This window comes from Netta rufina (assembly GCF_964035555.1).
Source record: "Netta rufina genome assembly, chromosome: 5".
Lineage (NCBI taxonomy): Eukaryota > Metazoa > Chordata > Aves > Anseriformes > Anatidae > Netta > Netta rufina.
This window is the reverse complement of record NC_140128.1, coordinates 40,148,482-40,166,919: the sequence shown is the minus strand read 5'-3', so window position 1 is coordinate 40,166,919 and position 18,438 is coordinate 40,148,482. Positions and strand designations below refer to the sequence as shown.

Below are 18,438 nucleotides of genomic sequence, written 5' to 3'. Positions count from 1 at the left end.
AGGATATGTAAGTTTTGAATGCTAAGCACATTCTGAGCAGGCCTATTAATTCTCATATTGTCCCGGACCAAAATTCAACTGTAATGCCAAAATGATCTAAAAAAATGCAGAATGTGACCACGTTTCAGTCACCAGGAAGCTAAATTCAGGAGGTGTGAAAACAGCACATGAGGCTTCCTAGGTTTGTCATTAGAAGGTTTCTGGTGGTAGGAGGCTGGGATTATACAGACTCCAGTACTTGGAAGATACTAATTACTACTCAACCAAGTACAATTTAGTCTCTTGCTGGGATTTTTTAATGTTAAACTTGCTTTTTTTTTTTTTTTTTCCTGAATTAGTACTTTCCTGTGATGCAGGTACTAGTAAACACAGATCAAAATGTATGCTAATTTCCTCCCACTGCACCACATGTTTTCACAGAAACCCAAGTGGACTGTAGACCAGAGACTAGTAGCATGGGAGAAATCTTTCCTTCCTTCTTCTTTCAACTTGACAGGGCACAGTGACAATATGATTATATCTCTGCTTTTTTCCATGGGATGCAGGGGAAAGAACAGCCTTTGGGTGCCCTACACAACTAAACCTATGTAGAAACTGGAGTACTGGTAACATCCTTCCTTGAACCTTCCCAGGTTGTTAAGTCTCTACAGGAAAGGAAGTGGCTCTCAAACACTTGGCAATTTCTCTAGTGAAGGACAGTATTTGAATCTGGGATACAGCACTCTGCAGATGTGTTGCGTAGAAAGCTCAACTAGAAAAAGAGAGGAATAAAAAGGAAAAACACAAGCCTACGGTTAGATTTGTCAGAGCTTGTTTGGGTCAGTAAGGATTGCTGCAACATAATACAGTCAGCTATGTACCAGCATGAACTGATCTCTGTGGAAGTCTAACATAGCAGCCTGAAAACCAGGGACCCAAAATTCCCAGATTTACTGCTGTGTTGTGATTTGAAATGCCATGATCTCAGTTTCATATCTTTAATATGCTGGCTGTTACTGCTACCGTGTTTCTGATGTGATGATGAAGTGGTGTTGTTGTGATGTAAGGAGAAATAGTTAGAGCTACTGAAGATGAAAAACACAACAAGACACAACTTCCATTGAAGTGAGGAAAAGATTGGTAAAGAAATTGGACAATGCAGAAAAACTGATAACCATTTAAAAAACTTTTAATCTCAAAGTGCTTTGACACCATGATTCTCAGAAAATGGGTGGGAGCGGTTTGTATTTTTGACACTCATTATTATCAGGTACAGGAAGATGATTAATATGTGAACCATACCATTTAAGATATTATACCCAGGCATTTGTGTGGCACATTGACAAGCAATACATTATCTCGCTTACACCGAAGTCCATCTTTGATGTCACAGTAATAGTAGAATTAGGACAATAGCAATCCCAAGTGATGCATGGTTTAATTATAACCTTCTCCATACTTTTGGTTGTTGTTTTTTTTCAGGCCAAATTAATTACCTAAATTGGTAAGAAGTTAAAGCAAAGCTTCAAATTGTGGCTTACGTGAGATATTTTAATATAGAAAGACTATTGCTTTTTCCTAATGGGAGGAAGAAGCAGATATGGTCAGGAGTGAATGAAGAGTTAACAGGCTCGAGAAGAAATTCCCCACAAGTCTTCTCCCAAGGTAGGTCAACTCCTGCTATTTTTGTAGAAATACCTTGTTTAAATTCATTCTGCCCCAGTTATGTGTAAACCAAGGCTTAGCACATTGAGAAGGATGCTTCCCTTTCTTTGCACTTCTGTGGCATGAACACAAGCAGCTGACATTAGAGAATGCACCTCTTCAATCTTTCATGTCTACTTTTATCCAGAGATAGTGCTTCAACCTTTTTAACTTGGTTTGTTTCATGCAGTCCTTTTAAAGAAGGGGAAATGGCTCACATGAGGAACACTTGTGAAGACTAAGGGAGGCTGCAAGGTTTGCTGGGTTGGACAAAATGTGCTCTAAATGACAGTCAGTCTTTTTTTCCTTTATGAAGTTCTCCCATCTCACTTACCCCAGAGCAATTATTGTCAGCCAAAACCAGAAAGATCCTGAGGATTAACCCGGAGAATCTTGAATTCAAAGAATCAAGAGATGATCCATGGATTCTTCTGTTAGATCTTACGTTGCCTTTTTCTCTCCTCTCTGTTCTTCATGAGGTTCTCCTTCCTGTACAGTGCAGTCGTTCTTTTCACTCTGAGGCTGAGGCACTCTGCAGAAATAGTGGTTGTCTAATATTGGAAATGGTTTGCAGGGCTTACTTGCTGCTTGCCCCATGCATAAGAAATAAAGGGCCCACCTAGCAGTCATGGAAGTCAAGACAGAGAAACCATGATGCTTAATTAAATAGGAGTAACATTAATGTAATTTTTACTCCACTACATGTAGGAATGCTTCTGTGAAAAAGGAAAAGATTTCTGATCAAAGGCAAAAGAGTTCAATTGCATTGTTATTATTACCTGTGAATGTCAGATTCTTCTTCCAGCAACTCAGTAGCATCTTCTCCTTTTTTCCTTACAAATTCTTCACTTAGCCCAACATGCTGGAGGGTGTGTCTGTAGCGACGCTCTGCTCCTTGACGGGCATCATGCTATGAAATTGAAACTTAAACAGTAAGAATATAGAACTGGGGCTTTCCTGTAAGCCAAGTCAAGTTCTTTTAAAGTTTATGGCTGACACTCCTAATGAGAACAAGAGAACAGCAAAGCCCCTGTCCAGAATTTTTGTTCTTCGTAGGGTACAATATCAAAACTGAATACTAGGAGAATGTCCCCCACATCTTTCAAAGCTGGAGCTCACCTTTTCCTGCTTCTGTTCTTTTTCACTTTGTTCTTCTGTTCTCCTGCTTCTACAGTATTCTAGTCTTAATGCAGTAGCACATTTGTGTCTGAATCCTGACTCTGACACTCAGATTGAGAATATGTGCAAAAAAGGGTTGTGAGAAATTCTGGAAGCCCGTTCGTCTGTAATTTGTAAGCACTAACCACAGTGGAGTTCAACAAACAGAGCTTGTGAAGTAGCTTCATATCAGCTCATATTCAAGAAGCTGAAAACCAAGCATCCTCTATCCTATATCCTCACTGCCTCCGCATAAACCTTGCAAATTAATGTAGTTTCAAATGAGGTTTTCCAGAGGGAGTGGCTGATTTCTGAAGATTAAGGCATTCTGGATGGAGGACAGAAATCTTGTCTCCAGCTAAATTCATGCTATCAATACTGGTTAATCTTTACCAACATGACGAACAGACATGTTACTAACATTTATCAGACAAATGTGTTCTCTGCTTCCGTTAACTACTCACCTGAACAGAAAGTTTAAGCAAAGAGGATATTGCTATTGAGATATCTGAAATCAGCACATAGCTATATATTGTCAGTATGTCTCTAACCAGGTATCTATCAACTCTGCAAGGAGACAGAACTGAGAGAGAAAACCGAGGGAAATATACTTTATATAAAGTAAAATTTGTGTCTATGCTTAAGTGCACTATAGATTTGCAGGTGGTAGGTACTGTGTGATGGTGAGATGTGCTGAATGCAACCACAGGCAGCTGAGCTTGCAGGTGATAAAAGTGACTTAACAATCATTCATGTTTTTCCAGTAGCATGGGAGTTACACAGTAAAAGTGCTCAACTGGAGAGGGTTTTAAGAAAAAAAGTTTAAAACTTCTAGACTGTAGGCTATAGTATTCAGGTGCAGAATAGGCTTTCATATAGTTTCTGGTGTGATAAGGCCTTAATTTTGATCAGACCATATATGTGGATTGCAATAGACATTAAGGATTGGAAAGCTCTACAACCAGTAAGTAAATATAAGTGTTTTTCAAGTCATGGGATGGAGTTTAAGTAACACTTGGGTGGCTGTCCCATGTATTATTTTAAACACAGTCCAGAGACTATACGAGCATTTGCACCCTCTCATCGATGAATAATTTGAGACTAAACTTCTTAATGCCTGTCTTAAATGAAAGACAATGAATCCTGTCACCCAGAAACACTCTGGAACTTTGACCAGTTACCTTGGTGACCTGTTCAAAGAGGTATGGTCTGTTCTTGACTCGCAGCTGCATTTCTTCCAGCTCCTTTCTGTATTCCTTTGTTCTCTCTCTCATATTTTGCCTGAAATGGAAAATTTCCCTGTCTAACACAGGTTCCCTCTGACTGTAGCTGCTCAGGAACCAGGAATTCTTAATAACCATTTTGTCCTTTAAATAGCTCTGGGAATTGTCCTTACTCCAAATACTGGGCAAAACACTGCTGTTGCTAGCGAGCTGTGCACCCTCAGCAAGCTTTACTACTGGAGTGTAAGAAGAGAACCAGTGTTCAAGTTTTGACAAAATCTTGCCTTACGTGTTTTATGTGCTTTACCAAAGGAGACGTTTCAGTTGGCTTGTTTGTACAAAATCATCTCTACCAATGTTAATCTAAAGGAAACTATTCTGTTTGCAAAGAGTAGCGTGGGGCTGTGCAGAAACCCAAATGAATGTGGAATAGGTGTGGCAGCCAAAAAAGTCAGGTTAGGAATGAAGGCTCTTAGACCCAACTCCTCTTAAAAAATCATCTGATAATTCCCAGTTACCAAAGCAAACAGTTATCTCTGTGCAGAAGAGGATACTGACCAGTTCTGTTTCAACTTCTCCTTGAGTGTTTCATCCAGACTTCTATGCGGATCCAGGGCTTTTGCTCGGCTGTTCACTGACTTACGGATAGCCTGACATTTCTTTTTCTGTTCTTCCAGCCAATAAATTCCTTCTTTGTCTCCTTCCGTTTTGCTTTCTTGGGAGCATCTGTATAGGAGAAAGTAAGCAATGAGCTCGCTTAACAGTGCCAGACTGCATGCTGGCTGGCAGTTCCAGTTTTGTAATCCTCTAAGGAGAAAAGCAAAATTCCAGACATAGATGTATGCAGCTCTCAAATCAACTGGGAGGCAGGGTAAGAACTAGCAAGGAAAGAAGACTGGCTACAGAGAAACGTTTAGGAAAAGTATTGTTGATGTGATGAGGGAAAACATTAATGTTTTTTTTCCCCATTTCAGCCATTAGTTGGTGTGTGGTCTTGCAGACAAACTTTTCTACTTACCTAATAGCAGATTCCCTTTTTCTTGTTGCATCTGTAATATGCACAGGAAGGGTGTTGGAAGAGAGAGAGGAAAGTGCAGTCAAAGAACGACTTTTTTGCATTGAAACTTTGGAAAGTTGATGAGAATCCTGAAAGAAATGGAACTTTATTCAGTGTGTTTGTTCACAGCACAGAATGTCCTCTGTTCTTTGTCTACTAGAGAGAACAGTCGGAGGTATGTGGGCAGTGCACTCATTTTTCTCTCTTCCACCGGTAGGGATTTACATGGGGAGAGGCTGAGGGGTGAGAGGGAAGGAGACTTGGTTAGGAGTATGGAAGGGTGGCTGAGCTTAGCTGCCAGAACTCATCTCTTTGTGTAGAACTTTATTCTCTGATTTGTCCTAGAATTCTGCAGTACTCCTAAGGCAAGGGCAGAGGTCTCACTAAAGCATGTGAAATATGCATAAATAAATGCTATACATTTAAGAACTCTCCAACTTGATCACAGAGAAAAGTACCACAGGAATATCTGGTCATCTCACCTTTATCCTTTCATTAGCCTGCCTCTGCCTGCTACGGAGATTGGAGGTTCGTAGCTTGAACGGCTTATTACGAGTTGCCTCTTTGACTTCTTGCCTTCTTACTGCTTCCCTCTGAAATGCCCAGTAAAGTTCTTCAAAATCTGGTATTGTTGGATTAATCCTTGGTGTGAAGCTGAAGCTTTTGTCCTGCAAGAAGCCAAGTTTTTCCTGCTTAGTTTTAGTGGCAGTTCGGGACTGAGGCTTCCTCCGACAGTTGCTGGTATCTATAGGAGCTACAGAGCTCTCAAGCAAATCCTTGGCTCTCATCTGAATGCGGATTTCTCTGTAGAGTTCAGCTTCTAATGAATCAAGAACAAAACAATGAGAAGAATACGAGTGACATAAAAGACTGCCAAATTGTCACTGGACAACTCTAAACTTTTCTTTATGATGGCAGCCACTCACAGAAGAGAGAACCGGCATCTGGTGTCCTCTTTCCACACTTTCTATCTCCTCTTTCCTCCGCCTCCCAGGAAAGAAATTTGAAGGAGCATGAAGAACCATGGTCGTGTCTCATTCTTAGGCATTAATCTCTAGCTATCTCTTTCCGTTCTCACAGAGTAAGTTACTGAACTGGCCTTCTCCTCCTATTCCTTTTCTGAGGAGTAGCAGGTAATTGTGCCCTTGTCTTGGAGATGTGTTTTTTTTTCATATGGGACTCTATGTCCTTAAACTGATGGGTGATCCTTGGGTAGGAGTAAAATTACCAGTTCCAAGATACTGCATGGACCTTGGATACTTCTGGCACTACATCTGTTTTCATGCTTGAACACACACACACACATCATGCAAGTGCCTTTAGTCTAACTAAAAGCATGGAATTCAGTTCAGGGAAGGATTCTCAAACTACCACAATATGCAGCAAAAACAGCACAGAAACCTGTCTGAAGAGCTCAGTGTACCCACGTGTGTTTGGGAGTAGTGCAGAACTGCCACAGCTGACACTACCACAAGACTGCTAAATTTAGGGCATTCTATTTTAAGGGTCTCTAGATGAAATGTAATGAGTGGTGCTACACAGGAGACCAGACAATACCAGAGGGAGTAACGATATTGGCTTTACACTCCCAGACAGTAAGGGACAGTCAAGGAGCTGTTTTTCCAGGAAGAGCCCTGGCACTTTACCTTTGAGTTTATCTCCAAGAAGTGGGTCATAAGTGGATTTAGGAACTTTTCGACTGGCTTGCTTCGGTTTGGAGCTCTCACTTGAGGTTGCTGCTGCCAGGAACTTCTGTCTCATAGCGTCTTTCTTTTTCTCCTCCTTCTCCAGGAAACTGAAGGGCCGCTGAGTGGAAAGCAGCAGCTCCTTTCTTTTCTGCGTTGCTATTTGCCTGCGAATCTCATTCTGTTCCATTATTTCCTGATAAAGGGGTAGAAACACGTGGGCAGGTACAGGCTGTGCCCGGAATTGTTTCTGACATTCAGCTTCATCCTGGCTTTGCCTTTTGTCTCTTGGTTTGTCTAGTTCAAGAAACAGGTACGACTTCATCAGCTGGGACTTTTTGCGAGCTTCCCGCAGCGTCATTTTGAAGGGCTGAGGGATGGTGATGGAGGGAATCCAGGGAGATGAAGCACTTTTTGGCCTCAGGCAGGATTTAGGAAACAAGGGAGGTTTTTGCTGATCCCAGGCACTGTCCGAGGTGAGGTCAATCAAAGACCTGGACTGTCTTTTGTTACCAGATGCATGACTAAGACAAAGACATTATGAAGGGGAAAACAGGGGAAATTATTACAAATTAGAATTAAAAGATGGGAGAAAGACAGACCTAGGCCTTATCATTCTCAGGCTTCGTATTTTCCTTTGCTACTTAAGTTCACGAGCACGGCTTTGCTCGTACTCTGTTTTCTACACAGGGAATGGCAACTGGACTGCCTGGACCTCTAACGCGACTCATTGTGCTGGTACTCTATGGCTGGTGAGGCTGCGGGTTGAACAGGACATTATAGCTTCAAGGATACTCGGGAAGCGGCTGTTCAACATCACAGAATCACGAGAGGCAATAAATTGAGCACCCAGGCGCACCTCACCAGCCCTCCTGGGCTGTTTGGGGCTGCCAGGGGACCGGGTGAGACGCTGAGGGAGGGATCAGACACAGGGCAAGCGAGGGGTGCGGTGGGGCGGTGAACACCAAGCGCAGGAGGAGAGGGAGATGGGGACAGGGGCCGGCTGTGCGCAGGCTGCTGCCCGCCAGGCGGAGCCTCCCGAGGGGGCCCTACCTGCCCGCCGCCGCTGCCCGGCCCGCGCCCTGCGGCCCCGCCATCGCTCGGCGCCTCGGGTCCCGCCGCCACCTGCAACACAGAACCGCCCTCAGCGGGCTGCGGCCCCCAGCGCGCCCCTCAGCCCGGCCCTGCCCTGCCCTCACCTGCGGGCCGCCGCCGCTGCTTCAGCTCCCGGCGCGGCTCCCGCCAATCAGCGAGGCGTTGCGGCGCCCTAGCCCCGCCTCGCTGCCTCAACAGCCAATCAGGCTTCAAGACGGGCCGCCCGCACCGCGCGCTCATTGGTGCTGAGGGAGAGGTGTTCCCCCGGGGAGCGGCGCCGTTGCTATGGTTGCCATGGCCGCCATGGCCGGTAGCGGGCGGGGCGGCGGCCGCCATTTCCACAGCCATGGCGGCGGCCTGCGGCAGGGCCCTGCTGGCTCCGCTCGGCCGGCGGCGGGCCCCGCTCCGCTCCTTCACCGCTCCTCCTCCTCCTCCTCACCCTCCTCCTTCTTCTCCTCCTCACGGCCCCGCCGCGCCGCTCTACGACGTGGTGGTGTCGGGTGGGGGCATGGTGGGCAGCGCCATGGCCGCCGCGCTGGGTAAGGCCGTGACCTTCCTGTGGGCGGCTGTGGCGGGCCTCGGCGTAGCTCCGGTTCATTTATTTTTTAACGTAACTCGTGCTTTGAGTCGTCTAGAATACTTGTATTTGTGTCAAATATTCGCCCTCGGATCGCTGATGAATAATTTCAGCCGCAGCTTTGTTTATCTGGGAAGTTATTTTTTAAGCTTAATGCCTACATGCTGCTCGGACCCGAAGTTTTATTCTCTGAGTCTGCATTTTAAAGATCAGAATGCTAAGTTACAATACATCTGCAGTTAGTTTGGATAACTGGAGATCCTGGGAGTACTGGCAGCTCCTGTATTTGCAGCATTGATTCAGGAGGGCATGATATGGACAGAAGCCTGAACAGAAGAGATTTTAAAGAACAGAAGAACAAAGATCCTAAGAAACTCGGTTCTTCGAAAGTGTTAAAGATTCACTTCACAGATTTACCATTGTTCTGTGCGTGTTGTTAAACGCCACAACAATGACAACTTGAGACAGTTAGCACCAGGAGCCCCTCAGGCAGTCCTTAAGGCTGAGGAGCAGAGCTGGGGCCCTTCCAGCCATGAGCTTGTTACAGGGAATCTAGAAAACACGTTCAGGATGTGGCTGTTATTGGGGCTGCTGTGGCAGTAAACCTGTCATGATGTAAGGACATTGTTCCTGGTCTCTGTAGGTTGTGCCACCAGAGCAGTCAGATGCAAGGAGCGCTGTCAGTTTGGGGTGATTTACTCAGTACTTGAGTAATCTCTTCATTTTTTTTTTTTCCAGTTTTCTTTAAGTATGTGGGAATTCTAAACTGCCTGTGCTATTCCACTGTAAAAATATACGAACATAACCAACACCAATGCACTTGCTAAATACCATGGGAGTTTAAATTTTTGTTCTAGTTAGTGAATTTATACTTAAGCTCTGAAAACATGTTCTGTACTTGTAGAATTAATTCATTAGTAACGGACTTTCATAACAAAATTGCACAAATTTGTGCAAAAATGAAAAATTTGTACAAAAAGTAAAGGTTAAATCCTTGCTTTAACTGCAGAAGGGTTGTCAGTCAGAGTTACAGGGTTGTAGCTATAAAGCTTCAAAATACTAACATACACCTTTGTATTCAAAACCTGCCCTGTAAATGTGTTTCTTCATGGGGTTTAGTTTGAATTCTCTCTTCTTACAAAAAATTCATGGGCATTATTGATGTAGAAATAAGAAAAAGGCCTTTTGGCAGGAGCATTCTAACAAAGCATGTATTTGCTTCCTTTAGGGCATGATATCCACTTCCATGACAAGAAAATCGCTTTGCTGGAGGCCAGTCCTAGGAAAGAATATGGTCAGTTGCCAGAGAAGTTCAGTAACAGGGTCAGTTCCATCTCCCCAGGGTCAGCGACCCTCCTAAGCAGTAAGTGTAATTTCTATTCTTCGTGTTTCTAGCAGCATGTTTGAACTGTTTTTATTTTGTTTAAACAAAACCCCTCTGGGGATGCATTGCCTTCATCCTAAACAGGATGGGGTTGCTTGGCTTTGTCTCTTAGTATTCTAAGTACTGAATTGCCATGGTTAAATCAGAGTTTTTATCATAACGGGGATTCATGTTCTGGTATCTTGGTCTGATTGCTTATATAAATATATATAATGCAAATGTTTGTGTTGTTAGGCTAGCAAAAGGTTGCAAGGTGCTCTCTACAGCATCTGGAATGCTCTGTTCACAAAATAAGCACGTTTCCCATATATTTAGTGCTCTGTAGTCTGGTAGCTCCCGATCACAACACTTCTCCTGATCAACGTTTGTTTCAAAGGCAGATTAGAGCCTTGATTCCTTATGGAAAAAGAAGTATTATAAACAGTGGTTATGAATGTCTGTGTCTGTTTTGTTACCCAGTGACAGTTGACCATATAAGTCACAGCACTCAAAGAAAACTCATGTCTTTTCTAGTGGCTTGTGTTAATAGCAAAATAAGTAATGTGATGCTTGTGCTGTAAAAGTACTGAGGCAGAACTGCCCCTGTTTAGGGATGGTGAAAGTCTGGGCAAGCTGGAAAGGGGTTAGTAGCTCATAGGGAGAGAGGAGGAGAGCATGGAGTGAGCTTCAGCTTTGTTTGGGTCTCGGTGTCACTTGTAACCCTGTGTCTTTCTCTTTCAGGTTTTGGTGCCTGGGATCATGTCTGCAGCCTGAGATTCAAACCGTTCCGGAGAATGCAGGTGCTATACTCAGGGATGGGAATGTCCTGTGTGTTTGTCTGCTCTGAATTCTCAAACATCCAAAGTTTGTTTATTTGGCAAAGGGCGGGCCATGCTTTTCTGTGAGGAGATACCTATCAGAGTCTTGATGTCACAGGATGAAAACTTGATTCCTAATGGAAGCTGTAGATATGGAGACATGGGTACTAGTCAGGAAAGCCAGAAATAAAGGTAAAGGTGGTAGGGTAGCATTATATGTTCATTATGTAACAGTAGTCCAGGACATTTCCTCTAGTCATGTATTTCTAAATTGACGTACCCTTTGGCTGTTAAGATAGACATATTCATGCTCCGTAAAAGGAACTGCACTTATTTATCACATAGCTTCATACCATGTATTTTTTCTTTGCAGGTATGGGATGCTTGTTCAGAGGCCATCATTGTTTTTGAGAAAGATGACTTAGATGACATGGGTTACATAGTGGAGAATGACGTCATTATGTCTGCTCTCACAAAACAGTTAGATGCAGTAGCAGGTAGTGGACAACTTCTTTAATATTTTATTGCCTGCAGAGAGCTTTCAGTTACTCATCTTCTGTTGTGTATGCTAATTTATGAGAGGAGAAAGAGAATTTGTCTAACAAATAACTCTGGAACATGGGCAGCTTCTTGTCATGGGGTGGAGGGGAGGAAAAAATCTGTCTTCCATAGGCTACAAAGCAAGAAGACAATTGTATATGTACTTCTCCAGAACATAGTCTCTTCAAAATGAGACTTAATGAAAAGGTCTGTAGCTTTCTGTCCAGAGCAGACTTAGCAGTAACAGTAGGCCAGATCTGTTCTTTCTGAGTGCCTAGAAAATTGTAGGGTCAATTCTTAGGGTGCCATTAAGACACGTGTGGCCCTTTGCTACTGTAGTGATGTTTCATTTTTTCATGTCTGTATCATGCTGTGACCCTGGTACTTTGTGTTCCCACCAGACCGGGTGGAGGTTTTCTACGGGAGCAGAGCAGTCGGGTATACCTGGCCCCTTCCCTCTCACAGCTGTGACACAAGCCCTTGGGTCCAAATTGAGTTAGCTGATGGACGCAGACTTCAGACCAAACTGCTGGTAACTAAACTTTTTATTTCTGTTGATCAGGCATCATCTCTTGCCCAAGTCCTTTCCACTGGATTTGGTTCTGATTCCGTGTGTGCCGCTCCACCCACGTGGAGGGCTTGAGTGAGGTGAGTGGCTAACTCTGTCAGAGCTGCTAAGGGACACAGTGCGTAGCCTTTTCTGTACCTGATGCAAGAAGGTTATGAACTGGGCAAGAGCAGAAGGGGATTACTTCTTCTGTTTTGGGTGAATATGGATATATATTCTTATAGAGAAACAAAAAATATAAGCAAAAGAGAATTATAGACTTGGAATATTGGCTTTCTTAGGAGATGCTCAGGAGGTTGTTTTGCATCTGTCTTTCGCAGATTGGTGCAGATGGCCATAACTCTGTAGTCCGGAAGGAGGCTGAAATTCAGAACATCGAGCATCGGTATGACCAGTCAGCGGTGGTGGCAACTCTTCATTTGTCTGAGGTGAAATTCTGCAGACTCTCTTCCATAAGCAGTAGAACGGCTTAAGCAGATGATGCCAGGTCTCTAGTTTTTAACTGTCCACTTGCTCCTTTCTGCTGTAGGCCACAGAAAATAACGTAGCGTGGCAGAGGTTCCTTCCCACAGGGCCGATTGCGCTTCTTCCGGTAAGATGCCTCGTGGTCTCTACCTTTTTTATCTTTTAGTCTGTTCTTATAGTAACTTTTCTTCTGCCTTGCCTTGCTACCTTCACTCTATTCTTCTGCCTTTTAATTTATTAAAGTTATCCTTGCAGTGGTTGCTTTTTTTATTTGTTTATTTTTCCTGTTGATACTTACCCTTGAAATTCTCTTAAACCAGCTGTCTGACACTGCCAGCTCTCTGGTTTGGTCTACATCTCATGAACACGCATCAGAACTTCTCACTATGGATGAGGAAAGTTTTGTGGATAGCATCAACTCTGCCTTTGTGAGTATCAGCCTTGCAGCAGGTATGGGGGTGACTGTTGTAATCATGAAAAGTACGATGAAATCCTACAGCTTAAAGGATAGCAATAGGAAAGGTGGATTCTCAAGTTTCTTCCTCTGGTGAGGATGATATTAAAAGGACAGTTAGCAAAGAAAGGATGACCCTTTGGCCATTCTTCTATGTTAGGTCTGAAAGGCACTGGAAGTTGAACTGAATTTCTGAAAGATGGGAAGAGTAGACTTATCCTAGTTGGAAGCTTACATGTCCTAAAGTGATGAAGGTTGTTTCTTCTGCTGCATATTTTTGTCCAGGTGGTTAAAATTCAATATTTGGAGCTAGTTCATTTTTTTTCTACTGGGTTCTTTTTTATGTCTCATTTGGGTTAACATCTAAAGATCTCTCTTCATTTGCTTGCATGTTTCAGTGGAGCAACGTAAACCACACTGATTTCATCGACACTGCTGGGGCCATGTTTCGGTCTGCTATTTCGTTCCTGAAACCCTCGGGGACTGCAGTCCGTCAGCTGCCCCCAAGCGTCGCTAAAGTAGACCCAGAGAGCCGAGCCATGTTCCCCCTTGGAATGGGGCATGCAACAGAGTATGTCCAGCACCGCGTGGCTCTCATTGGGTAAGGTCCCCGCTGGATGAGTGGGTGGCATGTGGTTAGAAATGATGTGAGCATAGTGACTCCCAGTTAACAACTGAGGGTGGTTAGAAATACAGTTATACTTGCAGTTTGACTTTATCCACACCCCGTTTATATCATTTGCTCTTGTGTCAACAAAACCCTTCGGTGTGAGGAGTTTTTTGTGCGCTTCCTATGTAAATTGGGTGATAATTATTTTTCTTTCCTGGTTTGCGTAGTTCGGCAAAACGATGCAGTATCTCATGATGAAGCTGTACTTCCCCAACGTTGTAGCAGTCATTCTGTGTACCAGTTTGAGTTTTAGCTCACTTTTCTTGAACACAAATGACCAGACTTACAGATAATTCTGGATAGAATGTCATAGGCTTTTGTACGGTGATTTATAGAAAGAGGAAAATACCACAGTGTTTACATTCTAAGGCTGAATGTACTCTTCTCTCCCACAGCTGCAGTACCTTGCTAGTTTATAGTAATTCTTGGATGCCACGTTGCCTTTCAGATACTTTCCTTCTTTCTGAGTCACTCTGTGCTTACGAGCACACTGTGCTTTGTATCTCATTAATGTTTTAAATGTGTGGTCTTACATTTCATAATCAAATTTTATTTAATTTCTTTAGGAAATGTGTTTGATTTTGTTCTTTACAGATAACCCAATTTTGATTTTATTGTAAGTAGACTTACTTTCATAGATAAACCACTATCTTGTGTTCACAATGGCTGTCTACTTTGTGTTGTGAAATGTGGCACATCACCTCACACCTGATCGAACTATTGTGAGACAATAGTTCACCCTTTTTTCTTGCACCTTTGAACTGGAGAGGTAGTCAGGTAGTTCAGCATAGCATACAAGGAGAGGTACTGGATAAAGTTGTATATGCTGCTCTAGGATCAATTGCATTGCAAAGAGTTTGACAGCCTTTTTGGCTTTCTTCAAGAAAGGGTCTAAATTTCTGTCTTTTCTTGCTCTAGGGATGCAGCACACAGAGTCCACCCACTTGCAGGACAAGGCGTAAACCTGGGTTTTGGTGATATTGCGTGCTTAACTCATCACCTCAGTGCAGCAGCCTTCAACGGGCAAGATCTGGGTAAGGATCCATGAGGTGTCAGTGAGATGTTTACTCTTACAAGCCTTTGTTGGTAATATCAGGACAAACATTGTCTCTGTTTGCAGGCTAAGTATGCTGCTATTTTGTGTTTAAAAGGCACAAGCATTTTTGAAGCAAAACTGTTGGATGCATTTTCCATCCTTAAAAACATCAAAGATGCTTTAAACACACAGAAGGATGGTAGTTAAAGAGGTGGTGAGATGAAGACCACTGGCTGATGGAATGAGGTCTTTATTAAGATAGACCATTTCTCTGGTGTTTCTGTGGTTTTCAGTTGTCTGTGGAGACTGATATATAGACGAGATGCACAACTTTTTCTGGCAAGTCAGTTTTAATATGAGTATTCAATTATCTCTTCCAGGATCCTTAAAGCATCTCTTAAAGTTTGAGACAGAACGGCAGAGGCACAATGTCTCCTTGATAGCTGCTATTGATATATTGAAGAGGCTTTACTCCACGAGCCTGGCTCCCTTGGTGTTGCTGAGGACATGGGGATTGCAAGCAACAAATGCCCTGCCTCCTATCAAAGTAAGATTCTTACTTTAGTGAGGGCTGTACAAAGATTCCAGAATTGCTCAAGTGTACACAAGCTGTTGAAGTAAAGAAAAACACTTCTTGGTTGGAAAACAACTTCTTCAAACTGAGGTTTTATGTTGTAATGAGCCTGAGGATTTCCTAAATAATTTGTGGCTCAGTGGTTTTAAGTTTCTCCTGCAGCGCAGGGGAAGATGCAGGATTGGGGTGTCTGCTGTACCTCGGTAATTATGGGTTAAAAGTCACGAGGAGTCTCTGGCTTTATTTTGCTACGGAATGCAAACATGGAACTTTGAACTGCATTCCAGAAAGGCACCGTGAAAAAACAGCCCTACAAAAAAACAAATCTTTATTAAAGAGCAAGACATTGGGTGACTTGACAGATACAGTGTGCAGCTCAGACAGGTATCTGTTTCCGTGCTGTTCTGCCTTGTTAACTTGTCCTCTCCTGGCTGAAGTGCAAGTCTTTAATGGAGGTTACCTGAGGAAGGTGTTGGCAAGCAGGTTCAGTCTTAAACGCAGAACCTCTATTTGCAGCCCACCTCCTTGAATTTTGCTCAGTCTTAAGTTAGTTGTTGGACTGTCGTGATGTTCATTCACGTATTCTCAGAGCTCCCAAACACCCTCAAGTTAGATTCTTTATTTCTGGATTTGACTGTTACGGCACAAATCAAGTCAGCTTCTTTCCTATTAAGTACAGGTGGCCAAGTTTCCTATGTCATGTCACAGTGAGACACTAGGCTGAACTGAAGAGCAGTTACTTCCTGAGATGGAATAGTTGCCACTGGCAAGGTGTCTCTTATTAGTTGTACTAAAAAGAATGACACCCTGCTGCTTCAGGGCTCAGCATTTTTACAGTTTGTTTAAAGCAGAAAAACAGATGAAGGCCTCTTTTTCTAAGCTCAGAATCTATCGGTTGCATCTCTGCTTTGTGTTATTTGAGAAGGAACAGAATGCTGCAATTTCTTTAATTTTGTTGCCTATATGGGTAGGTGCTCTGCACTTGACAAAAAAAAGGCTGACAAGGAACTGTTGTCCCTGTGGAGATGGGAAGGAGACTATAGCTGCTTTCTAGAATGTACACATCTGTACCAGTTTACAAATTACTTTTCTTTTTCCTCCCCCATTTTAGGAGCAAATCATGGCTTTTGCCAGCAAGTGATCTGTTTTCAGTTTGGAACAGCAGCTTGACAGTGAGTGAATTACCCTTACAAAGACCGTGACTGTTGTGAATCTTTGAATCGTGTTATTTTAATTTATCAATAAAAATGAGGGATTGAGCTGTGTTTTACACCATCCACTGGTTTATGCAGCACTTGTCTCATCTGCCCTCCTCAAGAAGATTTAGGGTCTCTTCCTATAGTACGTGGTCTCTTAAGCCACTGAACTGTCTATGCAATGTGCTTTTAATTAGTGCCTTCTGAATACAAGACTGAGCTGGAAACAGCTTTCTAGGTTATCTCCTGGCATATGCAGTGCTAAATTTTGCTAGTTACAAATTTTGCTGCTTAATTACTTTCAGTTTTCCCTCATGTGACTTCTGGAAGTGTTATTTTGTTTCTGGGTTCTTACCACTTCCTGGACTCAAAAAGGAGGGGTAACTTTCAGCAGCAGAGAGCCACCTCCCGATGGTAGATACCTATGTTTTAAAGTTCTAATCTGTCTCCTTCACTTTTCCCCCCTGCCACTCCCTTGGTGTTTTATTTAATAATGGTGTTTCTTGTGGAACTGGTTAGTCTTAAGGGCTCTCCAATATAAAAAAAAGATGCAAGATAACATCTAGGAAAGAAGACATCACCACAAAGTTATGAATATTGTTAAAAATGCTTTAATTACTAAAATAGAAATTCAAGATATTCTGTCTTAGGTTCCAAACACCAGCCTCCTGTGTTAGACATTTGAGACTCACAACATTGAGTGAGTGAATGCTGCTGGGCACAATTTACATGTACAGTTAACCAGTATCAGGAATTAACACCACAAAGAATTCAACATAAGTTTTTGACTGAAAACCATTACTTGTGCTTCTTCAGTCACACATACTAGTCAGTTCCTGTTAGTGAGGATAAAAGACATTACGAAGGAGGAGATAAAAATCAGTGATGCAAGCAAAACTCTTCCCTTAAAAGGCTGCTTAGTCTTTAAACAAATAAATAATCTCATTGCACTAGGGTAAGTGTGAGGATGTGACTGGCTTCTCTATATCCTCAACCCACCTTTAGTAAGTAAGATGTAAACAGCAGGGGCCCAATTCTGCAGTTTCTTGCAAAAGAAACCTTTGAACTGAGTTCTTGTTTCTCTTTTGACTACAGCATCAAGCCCCTGACAGAGAGCAGCAGTTAAGCTTCAGTTAATGAATTGTGCCACTGACAAATGAAGGCCCTGAGCATTCAGATTTAATGCAACTTTGGTACGGGCTAGCAGATGCTCCCACCTAAGATTTGTAGTACCGGAGTTTGAGGCAAAGAACACAGAGAAGAAGCTTATTCTACATGGTACCTATCTTGTTCTGGGCATCATCCCTGCAGACAAAACCACACCTCTAAGTACTCCTCAGGGCTTGTGTATATTCAGTTGACAGATACGCTGCTGCTTGTGCTTTACATGTGATGTCCCACTGTGCCATACTGTTAAGATCTAGCCTCGCTGCATATGGCTCTTGGCCCCAAGATCTAGTAAGAGGGTTTGTCGTAGCACTGGCTCAGACTGGAAGGCTTTTAGATTATTACATGAGTTAACTTTCAGGAGTAACGCACCTGCCAATTAACCACTGCAACCTTCTTTGTATTTTCCAAGAACGCAAAGGTGAAGAAAAATGTTCGCTCAGAAGAAAATGAACATGTTTTCAGTCACCTTGTCGTTGAGACCTGACTGTATACTAAGTTTTGTCAAATATTAAAGCGGGGAAGAAGAAAGGTTTGTATTTGAGAAGAGGCCAGCATTGCGGCTGGACTCCACAGTTAACTTTCCTCGTGTTAAAACAGAAGCTCCTAGTGAAGATGGAACAGAAGCTTGGTCTGGCACTGAGGAATTTCCCAACATGGATCTCTTAACAGATTCTGGTAAGGAGCATAGGTAGGATGTTCACTTCATGTTTCAAAGAAACAGTCTGAATTTACAGCAAGCTGTCAGGTGGGACAGGTACAGGCAGCTCCATCCCCACCCCCTGGACCCCTATTGCTGACTAAACTTGTTCACTCAAAAGCAGGCCTTGTATCCTAGTGCCATAAAACCTGAGATACAAAAATAGGGTAACTTAATCAGCCAAAGTCAAATTTGCACTGCTAACAAGGAAGAGAACTAATGTTCACAGTAAGGCAAAGTTCTAAGTCTCCACTGCTTGGCAAGATTAACATCCTTGGCGCGTTAGGATGTGAGTGCACTAGTTCCTCCCCTGGCTAGGCATTACCAGTTATTTTCAAATCCAGTTTGCAGAGAAGGTACTGTGAGGGCAGTCTTGTGTTTTACAGAACTGGAAAAGGTGTGTGATAGC

General features: G+C 43.0%; 2 protein-coding genes across 3 annotated transcripts; one reads left to right on the top strand and one right to left on the bottom strand.

The window, feature by feature from the left end:
* Positions 1–1,990: 1,990 nt before the first annotated feature.
* On the bottom strand, positions 1,991–7,903 carry FAM161B (FAM161 centrosomal protein B; the record flags this gene model as incomplete). Its single annotated transcript, XM_084287927.1, has 8 exons — positions 1,991–2,215; positions 2,463–2,593; positions 4,023–4,122; positions 4,623–4,790; positions 5,083–5,210; positions 5,604–5,941; positions 6,768–7,330; positions 7,860–7,903. 8 exons carry the CDS (start codon positions 7,901–7,903, stop codon positions 2,125–2,127), a joined length of 1,563 nt encoding a protein of 520 aa, XP_084144053.1. The 3' UTR covers positions 1,991–2,124.
* Positions 7,904–8,228: 325 nt separating this feature from the next.
* On the top strand, positions 8,229–17,852 carry COQ6 (coenzyme Q6, monooxygenase). Of its 2 annotated transcripts, XM_084287565.1 has the most exons (13): positions 8,229–8,440; positions 9,707–9,841; positions 10,583–10,641; positions 11,033–11,156; positions 11,601–11,731; positions 12,088–12,195; positions 12,297–12,359; positions 12,553–12,660; positions 13,085–13,287; positions 14,275–14,390; positions 14,773–14,939; positions 16,078–16,138; positions 17,742–17,852. In XM_084287565.1, exons 1-12 carry the CDS (start codon positions 8,248–8,250, stop codon positions 16,105–16,107), a joined length of 1,437 nt encoding a protein of 478 aa, XP_084143691.1. In that variant the 5' UTR covers positions 8,229–8,247; the 3' UTR covers positions 16,108–16,138; positions 17,742–17,852. The 2 variants fall into 2 exon arrangements, with proteins under 2 accessions (XP_084143691.1, XP_084143690.1); XM_084287564.1 differs by lacking the exon at positions 17,742–17,852 and having other exon boundaries at positions 16,078–16,235.
* Positions 17,853–18,438: the final 586 nt, after the last annotated feature.

Excerpts from the sequence above, each read along its gene's own strand:
- COQ6 (XM_084287565.1), top strand. The coding sequence starts at position 8,248 with ATGGCGGCGGCCTGCGGCAGGGCCCTGCTGGCTCCGCTCGGCCGGCGG. Across the intron at positions 9,842-10,582 it reads GTCAGCGACCCTCCTAAGCA|GTTTTGGTGCCTGGGATCAT; the intron begins GTAAGTGTAATT and ends TTTCTCTTTCAG. Across the intron at positions 11,157-11,600 it reads ACAGTTAGATGCAGTAGCAG|ACCGGGTGGAGGTTTTCTAC; the intron begins GTAGTGGACAAC and ends TGTTCCCACCAG.